Source organism: Acanthochromis polyacanthus, chromosome 18 (assembly GCF_021347895.1).
Source record: "Acanthochromis polyacanthus isolate Apoly-LR-REF ecotype Palm Island chromosome 18, KAUST_Apoly_ChrSc, whole genome shotgun sequence".
In the NCBI taxonomy this organism is placed as follows: Eukaryota; Metazoa; Chordata; class Actinopteri; family Pomacentridae; genus Acanthochromis; species Acanthochromis polyacanthus.
In genome coordinates, this window is record NC_067130.1 from 4,844,568 (window position 1) to 4,860,391 (window position 15,824).

General features: G+C 38.4%; 1 protein-coding gene across 1 annotated transcript in view; it reads right to left on the reverse strand.

Annotated features, from left to right (window-relative positions):
* nsmfa (NMDA receptor synaptonuclear signaling and neuronal migration factor a) overlaps positions 1–15,824 on the reverse strand; it is a 54,489-nt gene that overhangs the window by 7,045 nt on the left and 31,620 nt on the right. The window contains 6 exon segments of the mRNA XM_051938796.1: positions 5,291–5,393; positions 6,907–6,986; positions 7,174–7,244; positions 9,638–9,671; positions 9,816–9,899; positions 10,391–10,521. Of these exon segments, the coding sequence (XP_051794756.1) occupies positions 5,291–5,393; positions 6,907–6,986; positions 7,174–7,244; positions 9,638–9,671; positions 9,816–9,899; positions 10,391–10,521 (503 nt within the window).

Below are 15,824 nucleotides of genomic sequence, written 5' to 3' on the forward strand. Positions count from 1 at the left end.
CATGTATGTCAGAAAATGTACATTACATGTAGTACCTGGTTCTGCCACCAGGTGGAACTTCTTGCTCTTTTGTGAGTGGACCTTCCTGCTGACTATCTGCTAGCTGCAGCAGTCACGTTGATGAACTCTGCAGCATAAAGATATAAAAAAAATGTCTGGCAGGTGTCCAGTTTAGCTAGCTACCTAAACTAGGGTTTTCAAGTCAGGCCGGGTTCTTAATGTCTGTCTGCAGCTGTGTCTTCTAACATTCAGGAGGCGCAGGACGTGGTTGTAAACGGACTGATAAAGTTCCTGCAACAGTTTTTGTGGACATCTGTTCAAACTGAGCAGCCGTTTCCAGCAGCCGGACAAACGTTAACTGCAATTCAGTCCAGCATGTGAGTCAAATATGAGGATTATTTGGATGTCAAACCACTGTGAAGAGATTAATAACATGACAGGTCCTTTCCTGTGGAAGACTGCAGTTGGGTCAATATATAATTAAGGGACTTTTGAAGTCCGTGGGATATATCTTGCACACATTTTTATGGAAATCTTTCTCTAAAAATGTCATGTGGTGTTTGGGTGTTTTTGGTTATGTTGAATTTAGGCCTGGAAACGGCAAAAATGTCAGATACACCTGCAACTATGTTACAAAAAGTCCCACAATTATATATTCATCCAGTTCATTTACTGTTTTTATTACTGTAGCGGCCTGAGGAGGCACTTGCAGTCCAGACAGTTCAATTTTAGCAAGGCCAAAGAGCTATGGTAATATTCAAATACGGGTTGTTGAATGAGTAGCTTTGTGATCATTTTTTTCAGTTGTGGATGGTAGTTTTTGGTGTTTCTTTGGCTTGGAGGGGGTCACATTCTTGTAGTCAATGTAAGGCATGTCTATCACAAATCTTCCTATGATGCAAGTTTTCTACAAGGTATGGATTCTTTAATCATTCATTAGCTGTGTAAGATGAAGTGATCATTAATGGCTGTATAACACTTTACCCATTCATCAAACTCCTAATGTAGTCGATTTTGCAGCAAACACTAATTGTCTGTCTTTGGTTGCAAATGAAAATATCGGAGTATAGAATCACATCTTCCCTAATGTGGCTGACCATTAGCTTTAAGCTATAAATGCTTAAAGAATTTCCATCCTAAGCATGATCCGAGGTAAACTTTGCATAACATGGGTAGGAGGGAGTGATGTCTACTGTTTATGATGTGCTGTTTTATTTGTGATATGATGGGTTAAGGAAGCTACAAAAACAACAAGTGAAAGATTAGTCATGCACCCAGTGGCTAAATGTATACCGACCTTCATACAGAAATGCTTTTCTGAGTCTTGTCTGGAAAATCTTTACAGGCCTGGCATGAACTCTGATAAACACCTTTAGGATGAATAAGACCGTCTCTATCGGCCATCATCAGCACTCAGCCTCACTAATGTGAGAGCTAATCCCTGCAGCTTAGAGCATATTTCATAAAAGGCTGAAGTGTCCAGATACTTTCTGCAGGGGTAGCTGCAGTAAAGGAGGGTTTTTGTTGTTCAAAATCAAACGACAAGGTCAATGCAGGTAAAATATCCTCTCAAAACTGTCTTCTGCGTAATTTCAAGCAAAATTCATCGGTTCAGTTGTGTGACTGTGCTGTTATAGAGACTTCAGTGCTTGACTCCCTTGTAAAGAATATCATTTTGGGATCTTGGAACTGAACCAAACCCTTGAAAGAAGAGAAATGCGCCAGTTTTGTTGTGCTGGATTCAGATTCACACACTCTTGTGCCTGTGTTTGTCTGTCGGGGTGGAGATATCACTGATGTGCAGTCTGTTCTGCAGACTGTCCATCAACCCCAGAGACATCCACTTTATGTAACAAAGCTTTTTTGGCAGACGTGACTGGAACAGACAGTTAGGTCAAACAAACACCACTGGCTACGGTGTCTGTGGCAGCATCGAGTGCCAGCTTGTTTGTGTGCTTTTGATTTTCCTCTGCTTTTATGTCGGTGAGTATGTGGCTGTGTGCTTTTGTGTTTGTTCAGGTAGACAGAAGTGCAGCGTCATTCCGCTATATCCAGTAACATTACTCAGAAAGAGATGATGGTTACACAGGTGGAGGAAGATGGAGGGGGGGGGAAACAAGAAAGCCAGCATGGTGATTATCGGGGATGGGAGCAGACAAACATGAAGGCAAAGGGCAGCAAACAGAGACATGAAATGAAGATGAAACTGGTCAGAAGATTAAGAGGCTGCACTCGGTGTTCATAAACCAAATAAACACAATGTATTTGCCGCTCATCTTTTCAAGTGCATGCTAGGCTTCTTTCTTTTTTTTTTTTTTTTGACCATTTCTCAGCTTTAATTGTCAGAAATAATATCCGATGCTTTGGAAATCTTACAGTATAAAACTCAAATGGCAAAGTTCTTGCAGTCTCCATATTATTGTAAATTCTGCAGAATCCTGAACACATTTCTGAGCACTGCAAACCCAACAAAAGTCTGCTAGGCTCTGTGTAATGTAAATTTCATCATCTTCCAAAGTCCACAGAACTCCTCAAATTTACCATCTAGTGTGGCAACAACAGCTTTCTTATAAGGGTCCTCCAAGTGGACTAGAAAATAGTTTTTTAATAACTGACTATGCATCTACCCAAGTCCACGAGAGTCCATTCAAACTCACTGCAGACATCTGTGTGCAGCCAAAAATTAGCATCATGGCAGTAGTGTGCGTGCATGGATAAGTAGACGACACTCTGTTGCTGCAGATGTATAAAACATGACCTCAGAGTCGACTAGAAAGGAGTTTAATACCAACCTTGCATATGTGGTGTCTGTGTAAGAGTCAGTAGTGCAGCAGTGGTATTATTAATAATTCTGGTATTAGTACTATACAAAATATTACATTTTATTTTTCTTTTGTTATAATTACACAATATTTGGTCTGCCTCCCAGTTGTTGTGCTGAACCTACATGCACTTTTGGCCAACACACAGCGCCCTATAAATGTGTTTTCCCGCCTTACCTTTCCCCTTTTGTGTTCAGAAAGAGAGGTAAGCGAGATTGTGCAGTTGTGATTTGCATTTTTTAATGTTATGCAATTCCATTTTTTGAGTTCTGTAGGAGCCCAAGTTTATAAGATGTGCGTGTTTTTTTTTTTGTCTACTGTACAGGTATGTGTTCCATCTTGTACTATACATTTACTGTATGTCCATAGGATGTCTCCTGCCTTACACCCTTTTGTTGTGTTCAGAAGGAGAGCCCAAGTTTGTAAAATGGATGTTTTTGTTTTTTTTGTCTACTGTAAAGACAGAGTAAATGGAGATCGCCTCCAACAAGATCCATGTGTCTGCTGAATTCACAGCACAGAGAGATGTTTACCAACATTGCTTGTTCAATATATTGTGTATATTGGAAATCAGGAGCTGCAATTAGTAAATGAATTCAAATATTTAGGAGTGTTACTAGATTCTACACTCTCATTTAAGAATCATGTCAAAATGATATCTAGAATTATTAGGTATAATGTGTCTAACTTTAACCAAATAAGATGATCTATTAGTGATCAAGCTGCTATGATGTATTTGCACTGTATGATCTTTTCCTATGTAAGTTACTGTATAACAATTTGGTCTTTGACAGGAGCAACAGTTTTAGAACCAATTAAAAGGCTTTATAAAAAAAGCATTGAAAATCTTAGATAAAAAACCCTTCACTTACCATTACTGTAACATTCTCCCAAAATATAATTTGTTAACCTTTGAAAACTTTATAAAATTCAAAAATCTCTGTTTTATTTATAAAACCTTACACGGGCTGACCCCCACCTCCCCTCAAAAGTTATATAAAATATAGAAGTTCCTCAATTACCACACGAGCCGTAAGCAGAGGTGACTGTGAGGCTCCACAGAGGAAAAACTGTCACTGGTCGAAATGTTCTGTCTTAGACTGTTCCACTGTACGCTGCCTTTATGCCAATGGCAGTGAGGGAGATCCTCACCTTTACAGCTTTTAAAACTAAACTAAAAGATTGGCTTAGGTTAACCCAAACCTGTGAGCATAATTAATGTAAAATAATAAATGCACCTTAGAGTAATGTGCAATGCTCTATAGCACTTTAGAGAAGTGTTTTTAGAAATTATACTGTATATTTTTATAAACCAACTGAAATAATTTATATTTATTAGTATGTACACCACTAAATGCACCTTAGGGCAAGTGTGCAATGCACCAAAACACTTAAAGTCCATTTACTGTGATATTTTGCTTTGTTTGGGTGACTTTGCGGGGATCCTTTGGTTGATCTTCTATGGAGTATTGTGGATGTAAATTGTCCTTGTGTCTTGTCTCACTGTGTCTGTCCTACATATTATCTCTCTTTATTGTTGTTGTGATTCCTCTGTCCTCCTTTGTCCTCTTGTATTTGAGAACTTTTTATTTCATGTTTTATGAGACACATTACATCAACCTGGCAGGGACAACAGATGGAAATTAGCCTATGGCTATAATCTGGCATATTTACACTTGTGTTCATTAATATGTACTGTCCCTATGAAATAAATAAAAAAAGACACCAGTGACATCCATGTGTGCTTCAGCAACAGATTCGTTATAGCAGTGAGTGGCCATTTGAGTGACAGTTTAGGTGTTTCTGTAAGACTGAAAGTGTGGTCACATTGGACAGTTGCACGACTGACCTAAAAGCTCACATGCTGGCGAGCCAACAGCGTGCTAGCACTCGTCGATCACACCGGCTCATTGGACACCTCTGCACTGTACTGACATTTTGTTCTGGGGAGTTTTGCATCGTTTCATTGAAAGATGTGTTGAAAAGCAGGAAATAAAGTCCTCCGAGGTGACTAACGTACTGATGTACAGCAAGTTTATTTGCAACTGTCTGCATACCAGCATTTAAAGTGGTTCATATTCTAACAGAGGAAGGTTAGATTTAAGTGGACGGTGCCACAGAGCTAATAAGCTACAATAGCTTTCACCCCTTTGTAGCTCCCTGTTCTCTTAGCGCAGTTGAGACCATTGTTCAAGAGTACAAATTTGCATGTTCACCTTTTTAGTGAAAGATTTTCTCACCTTCCACTCGCCTCTACAAGCACATGTTCTAATCTACTGACATGAATTCATTTTGTCCATCAGGCTGTGTCAAATGCTGCTGAGGCCACTTTTATGATGCTTTGAAATGGTTTGTTTTCAAGTTGAGCTTTTGTGTTCTTTGTCTGATGAAACCCGTGAATAAGAAGTGAGGGAAGCATTGTTTCTTTGTTCTTATGAGCATTAAGCGTGGAGCATTAGTGTCTGTACCTTCTCTCCGTTGGGGTTGCCCAGGACATAGCATCCCATTATGTGGATCAGGTTTGGTTCCGGGTTGACTTTGCTCATGAAGCGACTGAGTCTCTTCCAGAATCTGAACAAAGACAAAGGCTTCAGTTACACGGGGCGACGTTTTTCCTGTGGAGTGTGATCAGCAGGATTAAAAGTTTCCGTGAAATTGAATACGCCCGAGGAAAGTAAAACGACCCCTTCCTGTTTACATGCACCACATTAAGCATTCAGAGCAGTTGAGTCAACTCTGAACGCACATACACACATCTTTTCATTGGTTTCCTGCTGTGATTGGCACCGGAGCAACACAATCCACTTTCTAGCAGCCGTATGAAACCGAGAGTGAGCCTCGTGTTGGTAAATGTCACCTATTCAAACATGCCCCCCCCCCGGAGATGAGCATCGGTCAGAGCAGCCGTAGATGGCAATCATAAAGGACAAATTCATAGAGTGGTGCATGTTCCCAGTGGAGCATCTCTGATTTAATCAAACAGAAAAGCGTTCAAAGAAAGAGCCTATTAATATCCTGTAAACACAGCAAAGAGCATTTACAGGACAAATTATGGTCGGGGGCTGTGATCCTTTGAACGCATGATGAAAAGGTTAAACCTAGCACTTTAAAGTGAAATTAACATTTATTTGAGAATGTCATATGAAAAAATTAGATTTGATTTGGTCATTCATTTTTTGCTTTCATGGCTTCCAGGAGTCGTGATGAGGGTTAGCTGTCTAGAGATTAAGTTTGTGGTTGTTTTCAGGCTTTTTTCCCAAACAGCCACTGGGACACTGGCAACTGATTTAAACTCATTCAGAGTGGCTTATTAGTTAGAGGGGAGAAAAAGTAATATTCTTGCAGGCAAGACACCACAAATAAATAAAATAATACATGTGTTCAATTAAGTTTTTTGGAACATTTAAAGATTTGGCGAAGGATATTATCAATTAAAGAACTGGACTGAAGACATCAGAACTATAAAAGAATACATATGGAGTTATATTATAAACAAAAAAGTGTTAATCTTCAGTATTGGTCTACAATTTAGAAAATAATAGAAATGGATACAAAGCATTGACTGAGAAGGTGTGCCCAAACTTTTGACTGGTAGTTTTTAGTTACATTGTTAAACTTGAATTTAACCGTTTCATCAATTGTTTAAAAAAAATTGTAACAAATTTTTGAATGTACGTTAACATTTTTCTACATAAATGGGACATTTTCTTTTTTAAATGAACATTTTATTATTCCAGGTTTTTCATGTCATTTTACTTCAGACATGTCCATTCAGTCAGCTTTTGTAGATTGATTGATATTTTCATATATGGCAAAAACAAAGATGAAAAAAAGAAAATTATCTGTTCAGTTACTTTTGTTACAGTGCATGCTAAACAAGCACATTTGTATAAAGTAGAAGATGGTAGTGTTATAGTTATTTTAGCCCTATATATCTTCTGTTTTATGTCAACATTGAAAAAAAAAAATATCAAAAGATGTAAAGCGGTTAAGCATCATCAAATGTCTGTGAATTCTAAAGTATTAAACATAAAAGTGATATTTATTGAACAGATATGAACCCAGAAGTCCAGCAGCAACTTACTGGCTCATGTCTTCTTCTTTCTCCACCTTAGCAAAGGTCGCCACTTTATTCTTCAGCAGATACAGATGACCAGGGCCTCCCTAACAAACACAAAATAGAGTAAAATACATGCTGTTCTTTCCTCTCTTTAATGGGTCACCTTTTGTATACGACACCATTTCAATACATGTACAACAGTGCAGTGGAGTATGAAGGTTAACCTGTAAAATAAACAGTTGTACGAGGAACACTGCGCTACTTTTCATTCTTCATCTCCTTGTTCCTTACCTGACAAAAGATGAGCATCCTCCAGAACTTGCTTCCTCTCCTGTACGCTGTGAGCTTCTTCTCGATTTCCTCTGTGACGGAAAGAAAAGGAAGGGCAGGATTGATGTGAGCGACAGGCGCCAAGAGGATAAAGGAAAATCAAGAGACAAGTAACAATACTGAGAGAGAGAAAGGAATGTGAACACAAAAGGAAACCTCTGGAGGCTGAGTTCATGTCCAGGTGTGATATTATGAGAGCAGAGACACCAGGAAGAGAGATAATTTAAATTGGACTCGGCAGGACAAGTCCAATCACAGTAAAACAGAAATCTGAAATCTGCACCTGTAAATATATTCCTTTGAGCTTCCCTGTGAAGCTTTTTATTTCCTTCCAGAGTTCATTATTATGTAGAAATCCCAGGAGGCCATTTACTCTAAATGTCTCTATTACGAGCAACATTTTTAGAATGCGGAATCCCATTTTAAAAACGGTAGTTAATCATTTTGCAGGATGTTAAGTGACTGCAAATGAACAGACAATATTACCTCAACTATTTCTTATACACATACACTACCAGCCAAAAGTTTTAGAACACCACAATTTTTCCAGTATTTTTTTATTGTAAATTGTGCATGTTAATAATGTCTCATTTTACTCTGAAATGAAAACATGGAACAAATAAACAAATTAAGTTTTAACAAAATGAATTTAGAAACCACCAAAGTAGCCACCTTTGCAGATATAACAGCTGAAGTTCAACCCAAACCAGCTCCATGGGGTTTAAGTCTGGAGCCTGTGCTGCCACTTTGTGTTTTCAAGCTCACCATCTTGTTCTTTTTTCCTAAAGTAGTTCTAGCATAGCTTGGACTTGGTGATTCTCTGCTGTAGGATGAAGCCCTGACCATCTAAAACATACCAGAGGTTAATATGGTGCTGCAGAATGCTGTGGTAGCTGTTTTGGTTCAGGCTTCCTCTCACCCTGGATCCAGCAAAACAGCCCCAGACCATCATACTTCCTCCTTCATCTTTGGTGTCCCACCCTGAGGAACCATCCTTTCTGACTCAACTGTGTACAAAAGTCCTGTGTGATGAACCAAAGATTTCTAATTCTGATTCACCAGTCTACAATACCTTCTTCTAGTCTTCAGTAGTCCATTGGTGGTGTTTCATGGCCCATACAAGCCTCTTTCTTATTCTGACATCTTAGCAACGGCTTTCTTGCTGCATCTCCACCTGTCAAACCTGCAACTCCAAGTCTTCTCTTCACAATTGAAGCTGAGACTTCTTACTACGACCACTGTTGAGCTGCTTGAAGCTGCTGTCCTGTGAGCCGCCTATCACCAAGCTGTTGACTCTCACAAACTTCTCTTCTGATTCTGTTGTGGCTTAGATTTTTTTTTTTAAATCATTTTGGCCACATTTTAGTTTGTTTTCTGCAGATTTGCAATCATTATGAACAGGTTTTTGTGTTTTTCTGGCCACATTTTAGTTGTTTTGGGCAGATTTCCAATCATCTTGTCCATATTTTAAGTTGTTTTGGATGATTATTTTGTCATTTTTGATAAGTTTGGTCATTTTAGCCACATTTTAGCTTGTTTTATACAAATTTTCAATCTTTTTGGACTGTTTTTTTGTGTTGTTTTGGGCAATTTTAGTCATTTTGGACAAGTTTGGTCATTTCAGCCACGTTTCAGGTTGTTTTCTATTTATTTTGTTGTTCTGCCCGCAATTTTTTTGTTTTGCTTTTGGTGGATTTTAAGTAATTTTGGTCAATTTGGGTCATTTTTAAGTCAGCTTTACAAATTTAAGTCATTTTGAAAAGGGTTTTAAGCTGTTTTTAGACAGATTTGAAATAATTTCGGGGAAAATTGTAAGTGATTTTGGACACGTTTTGTCATTTTAGCCACATTTTAGGTTGTTCTAGAAAGCTTCTGTGTAATTCTGGCCACAATTCAAATTGTTTTGGGCAGATTTTTAAGTTGAAACTGAGACTTCTTACTACAACCACTATGAAGCTGTGCTTGGAAAAACTTTTGACCGGTAGTGTATAAGTATAGATTTGCTGCTGGTGAGATTTATCCTCGGGCTGTTTTTATGACCTTTAACTCCCACGGTGTCAGAGTTCAGACTCTCCTGCTGCACAGTTGAAGAGGTGACAAAGTTTAATGACAGAAAAAAAGAACTGATGCCATCTTTTAATCATATTAATGTCATGTAAATGGTGTTTTTTGCTTGCAGATCTTGATTTTTTATATATATATATATATATATATATATAGCTATGTAATTGATTTTTTTAACTTGTTTTTCACACTTTCTTCCTGAGATTTGCTCTTTTCACCAAATGTTTGCAGTAGTTCTACTTTCACATATCCTATTTATACTCGACCACATTTAATTATGTTATTCTTATTTATTTTCGGTTTGCTTATCATTGTGATGCTGAATATGGATAGTAAAAGTCAATACCACAGATATACTCACCCAGAATATCATCAAAAGTCGCATGCTCGTGGTCCTGAGGAAAAACATTCATAAGTACGGTAAAACATTTTTACGAATACAGTATGAAGACAGGAAATTTGCTCTTTTTTTTGACTGCAGCTTGGTACATTGGTGTCTTTTAATGCTTCTGTCTGTGCAGCATGTTTCAGGGACTCACATAGAGGATGGGGATGATGGAAGGGTCATCCCTGCGGATTATGGTGGGAACGTACTCCGCCTTGGGGACCTTCGAGGAGATCAGCTGAAGGTAAAGCAGAAGAGGAAATATTTGTTAGGGTGGATGTGAGAAAGGGTGGGGGGAAAATGAGGGGATGACAGGAAGTAGAGCAGAGAGACAGTTTTGAAGTTTAAATTGAAACTTCTCAGGCTTTAATTGGCACGTACAGCTCTATATAATAATCCCAGCACTATGGTAGAGAATTCCTTAGATGTATTTCAGGTGGGGAATCATCTTACAGTGATAAAAGAAGGCTTTTCCAGCTTTGAAAAAGTAATTTTTCATCCCTCATTTACAAAATATGTGAAAAAAAATTTGACTTTTTTGGGGGTAAATTTGACATTCTGATTATGTTTGCACCAGCTCAGTTTTACTGTAAAATTCTGTTCTGTAAATAACAAAAGGGGTACAGAATGATATTACGCTTCCTGCTGATCCAAGAATCCAATGCTCCATTTACAGATATTCACATCTGATTTAATAATCTGCAGATCTGCCCAACATTGAGGTCTTACCATGATTTTAGGAGGTACAAAGTCGTCCCCCTCACAGGCAAGCCGCTCCATCTCCCTTTCCTCCTCCCAGTCAATATTGTCATCCAGACCTCCTTCATCCAAGGTGCCACAGGAGGTCTGCAGGTCTCCACCTAGAAGAGAAAAGTATATGACACCGGTGAGGAAGAAGATTCGAGATAATAAGGTGCAGGCAGAGGTGTTGAGAGTGGGACGGGAGGCAAAGCAAGGTGACGCAGAAAGGGAAAAATCTCAACGTGATGGGAGGAAAGTGTCCAGAAAGTGGAGTAGAGGGGGAAAGGACGGAGTAGATAATGATGGCAGTGACTGAAGAGAAATGACAGATGGAGCAGGAAAAAGCTGGGACAGCTGGCAGGAACAGAAAAAAGGAGGAGAGTGGGAACAGGTTTGCAGATGTCAACTAACAAGAAGAGTGAAGAAAACCTAGAGTGTGCTTTACTATTGTAAAATGAGGAAGTTTTATGTAGCATCAGGTCCTTCTGCTCAAAATAGATCCACACACGCTATAGTTACATGTCAGTATGTTTATTAAATTATCTCCCTGATAACTGGTGAAGGAAATATTGTGTCTGAATGTTTGGCTTTTCCCCGTTTGGTTCAAAGATTCAGAGCTCAACAGGATGGAAAGTCGACTGAATTTTTCATTTCTGTTTTGGTAAAATTCTATTTCAATGATTGAACGTCTATAAATATCTGCCTATCAGCTTCCCACCTGTTTGCTCCTGGAGGGGTATTTATTAATGTGATGTCAATTTTAGCTGGAATATATCATCAGTGATCTATTACTTCAGCATGAGGAGAAAATAGAACGTAAGATCAATGGAGGTTTTGATTTGAAGAAGGAAATTGAAGTTGTAGCTAATAATGTAACTTTAGCATAGCAACTGGGACGCTATAAAGGAACAGAGGGGATTGAAACCTGATCATTTTAATAATAAGTCTTTGCTACTCGTATGGACAGTTTAATGTATCGTTGACGTATTAGACGAGTCTAATGACAGATGGATAGCTTGAAAGATTTTTGAAAACCGTCTAATTAGAGACATGTTTTGTGAAACTTTGTCTTAATTTTTATAGTTTTCACAGTGTTGGCTGACTGAAGCGCAAGTAAATGTTAAGGCATCTGTATGATGTCATTATATCAGACCAGAGTAGTTATAGAATGGTAGATCGACACCAGAACTACCAGTTTTGTGGCTCAAAGTAAACCTTCATATTTATCTTGGTGTGCATCAAACAACCTGTAGGATCATCCTGAGACTTGGTTTTGAAGACTTAATCATCAGATTGATGGGTTTGTGGGTGTGAACTTAAATGTCAGCTCGTTGCTGTTTCTTGTTTTCACCATATAGACGTGCCTTCTAGTTGTTTTCTTGACATGTGTTGAAGTTAATCTGACTACTAGATTGATTGCACTAATGAGAGGCAGGTACCCCTGAGCCCTCTGCATGACTTTGATGTCTGACTGTTTTTCTTTCTTCTTCATTAGTATAAGTCTATGGACAGTTTTAACCCTCGTTTGGTCCTTTCATAGAAAATTGTTCTATTTTTGGTCGAAGTGTTGATAAGCTACAGTTTGAGCTGAAGGTGCGGGGAAATGTTAACTTTCATTGTTGCCATGTATGTGTGTTTTAGTTTGATTTCTCTCTACAGCAGTTTTTTTTTTTTTTTTTAACACAGACGGGCCTGATCTGAAAAAAGATGAAATGCCAATTGGAATGTATCGTTAAAACACTGCACATTTTTAGTCCCCCCCCCCCCCCCCCCCACACACACACACACACACACACACACACACACTTTTAGTTTTCACAGTTGAAAAGGAAACTTCTCTTCTTTTCTCTCTTTTTTTTTTTTTTTTTAATAACTCAAGAGGAAAATCTAAACTGCTAACAGCATTAATTAAGTTGCTGTCGGATTCTTGGCTGTAACTGCAGCTTGAAGTGATATTAGCTTTGTGGGGCTGTGTCAACAGTGTGAGGAATACATTAAAAAAAAGTCCCTTATTGTGCAAAATTATTATTTTTATGCAATTTTTATAATTATAAATGATGAAAGGGATGAACTGAGGTTGATAATGAACTAGATCTGGGTCACTGGCTGCCAATAAGTCTGTATTGTTGCTACAGCCTACAGTCTCAGTTATTAATATATCTGCATTTGTTCATGTTTTGAGCTTTTCAGACTATAAACTTAATCCTCCAGCAAAAATGGCCTTCTTCCAAACAAACTGAACAGAGGGCTCATGGCAAACATGTTGGAAAAAGGCCCGTATAATTACATGAATAGAGGCGTGTCTGCTGCCACAATAAATCACTACAGTATCACATACAATTTTTTTTTCTTTAGCTTACCAATGACATGTATGCATAAGCGCTTCCATTACAAATTTTAGCCACTAGAGAGCAATGACAGTGATTTTTCAACTTTAATTTGAAAACAATAGTGAGTATTGGGCCAGAATATTTCTATTTTATATTTATATTTCAGAAATTTTTTTTAAAAAAATGATTGTATTCCTAATTATGGTGTTGGCCTCAAAAATCCAGTTATCTGCCAGGTCAGCTTTTATTTTTGCAGTGATGCTTCTGTAAACCATAAAATATAGCAACTCAAGGGTGGGATGCTGCTTGGAAAAGGGAGTTGAAGAAGAGTGTAAAAAAACCGACGAAATGACGAGCGAGGCTGATATTTAATGTCGCCAGAGATCCTCTGGAGGTTAATGCCATAGAACAATACCTCTCCCCCAGGAAAGAGGAGGAATGAGGCGTCACCCACACCACTGGACTGTCGTCAACAATTCATTTATCTTTTATCACAGTGTGAAATACAAACACTGATGGAGGTGGAGAAAAAAACACATAACCATGAGCTCAGACATCAGCGTAGACAAACGGCATGCAAACGGTGTGTTATTTAAAGCCTTATAGCGACACTGACAAACACACACACGTTCTCACGTTAACATTCGTACCAGCCGACACTCTGACCGAGACACACACACTCCATTTTGGAAGACGTACTCACAGAGAGAGAGCATCACACAGTTGAAGAGAGACCCACGGTCATAAGGAGACAGATGGACAGGGTCAGAGTCAACAGCAGAGACGGTCACTTTGTACGTGTGATTGTGTAATTTATGTGCAACCGTCCGCAGATTACGCTTTCCTGTGTGTGTTTTTTAGCCTTCATGTGCCAAAATGAGGAAGTGTGCTGTACGACTGCGCTGACAAAATGTCACCTTATTGCAAGAGGGACAATCTACAGCACAGACTGTACAAAAAACTGTCATAGCACAAGTCCTGTTGGTCGTGTGTTTCTACAGGTGGCAGACGAATTCTAAAAGCGCTGTAAGAAGTGGCTTTAGCTCTCAAGTATAAGTCACCATTGGTAATACTGATGACAAGGTGGATCTGACAAATTACTTGATAATTTGTTCAAAAAATGTAATCAAAAGTTAAATTTACCCATGTTTTGGAATTTACATAATCTCAGATCAGCTGAAGGAGAAACGATGAACGCACTAAAAAGAGATCCGTTGTGGATAGCCTTAATGTAAAGGAGTAATAATTGAGGTTTTGAAGAGAAATGTAGCATTAATGTACCACTATCTGCTATGCAAACATATAGTGGAGTAATGGCAAAGACAGAAGTCACACTCTCGTTGTTTTTGTTGTAGTCTGAGCTTCAGTCACATTGGTGCATGTGAATCCCTCCCTTTGAAACCGTCGGTCCACATTCATTAACAAGCCTACATGAACACAAAAGTGCAGGTGGAGGTATTCAGCCAATGCCCCAGAGTTAAAATGATTTAAAAACGAACTATTTCATTTATGTCATCTACCTAATTTTTGCATACTCATTTCATTTCAGCCCAGTGTAAAGCTCTGCTGGGTCAGTCCTACTCCGCTCTGTGTTTGTCTGTTTCTACACGTGTCCGCTCCAGTTTGTGTATTTAAATGTTGAGCATCTATTCCACTGTGGTAACAAATGTGGGACACACAGACACATGAACCGGCACGAAAAAGACACAAGCGTAGCGACAGATCAGACAGTCAAGGGCAACTACAGCCGTTCAGTGGATTTTACAGTGCTAGACTGGGCTGGGTCAAAATATAGTTGAGGGACCTTCGAAGTCCATGGGATATATCTTGCATACATTTCTATGAAAAGTTTAAAAAAAGAAGTGTTTTTTTTTAATGATCATGTCTTTACAAATTGCATTATTTATTATGGAAACAATCACTTATTAATAAAAAAATGACTGGATATCACTAAAATGTTAACTAAATAACGTCCCAATTTAACAACCACCTTCTAATTAGCTAAAAAATAATAAAATGAACTTATTCAAAAATATGTTTTGATTGTGTTGTTTTTATGAAGTTGAGATAATCATGACAGATATTTCTTTTTTGCCAATATGTCAAATTTTATATGGAAAATGACAAATTGCATCTGTGTCTGAGAAATCACCTTCAACTAAGTTCCCCATTACTAAAACACCTCTCGAGGAAGTGTGTTAATTCCAGATCACATGACCTGCTCCACATGATGTCATTTCCTCCTGAAGAAAAGACTGGAAGACTCCAAGGCTTTCTGAGTTATTTAATATAAAGTAGTCAACAGGTTTACTACAACATCTTTATAAATAACTTTCAATTCAATTCAACTGCATATATAATATTTAGAAGAATCTTTGTGTAAAATGTCATGTGGTGTTTGGTTATAGGTGGCCATGTTCATTTTAGGCCTCATAACAGCAAAAATGTCAACTATGATACAAAAAGTCCCACAATTATACATTGACCCGGCTAATGGTTGTGACTGGATTTTTATTTATTTTTGTTGGTTCTTGTGCATACAGGCTTTCTGATGCTGAGGGAGGGGAATGTTTGGTCGATACGCCTGTTTATTTTCCAGTGAGATGCTGCTGTAGTGACGCTCAGTGGTTCTGAATGACGCACACCTTTTGGGCTAGTGATGATTTACTCTCATTGCTGCAGCAGGACTGTAAGACGGCTCAGGCTCGTATATCAAAGCATTGATTACCAGACCCTTTTTTTGGAGCTGACAAATGCTGCTAAGTGGCTTCCAACTTCTTATGAGCCACCTGTGCATGGAAATTAATTAATGACAAAAGTACTGAGTGAGCACAAAGCCAACTCAAGCTGTAATCGATCTGCCAGTCAAAATGCGGCGGCACAAAGGCCTAATTTATGACTGCACACATTGAGCCTGATTGTTTGCACTGCTGTTGTTTTTTTCTGATTGTAAATGATTAAGAATTTATGATTAACATCTGTAAAAGGACACATTTGCATCTTACTGGTCCAGGTCCGTTTTTACTTCTCTGTGCATGCCAGATATACAAGTTATCAAGCAAATAACAGTGCTTGCACACATGTACTAATAA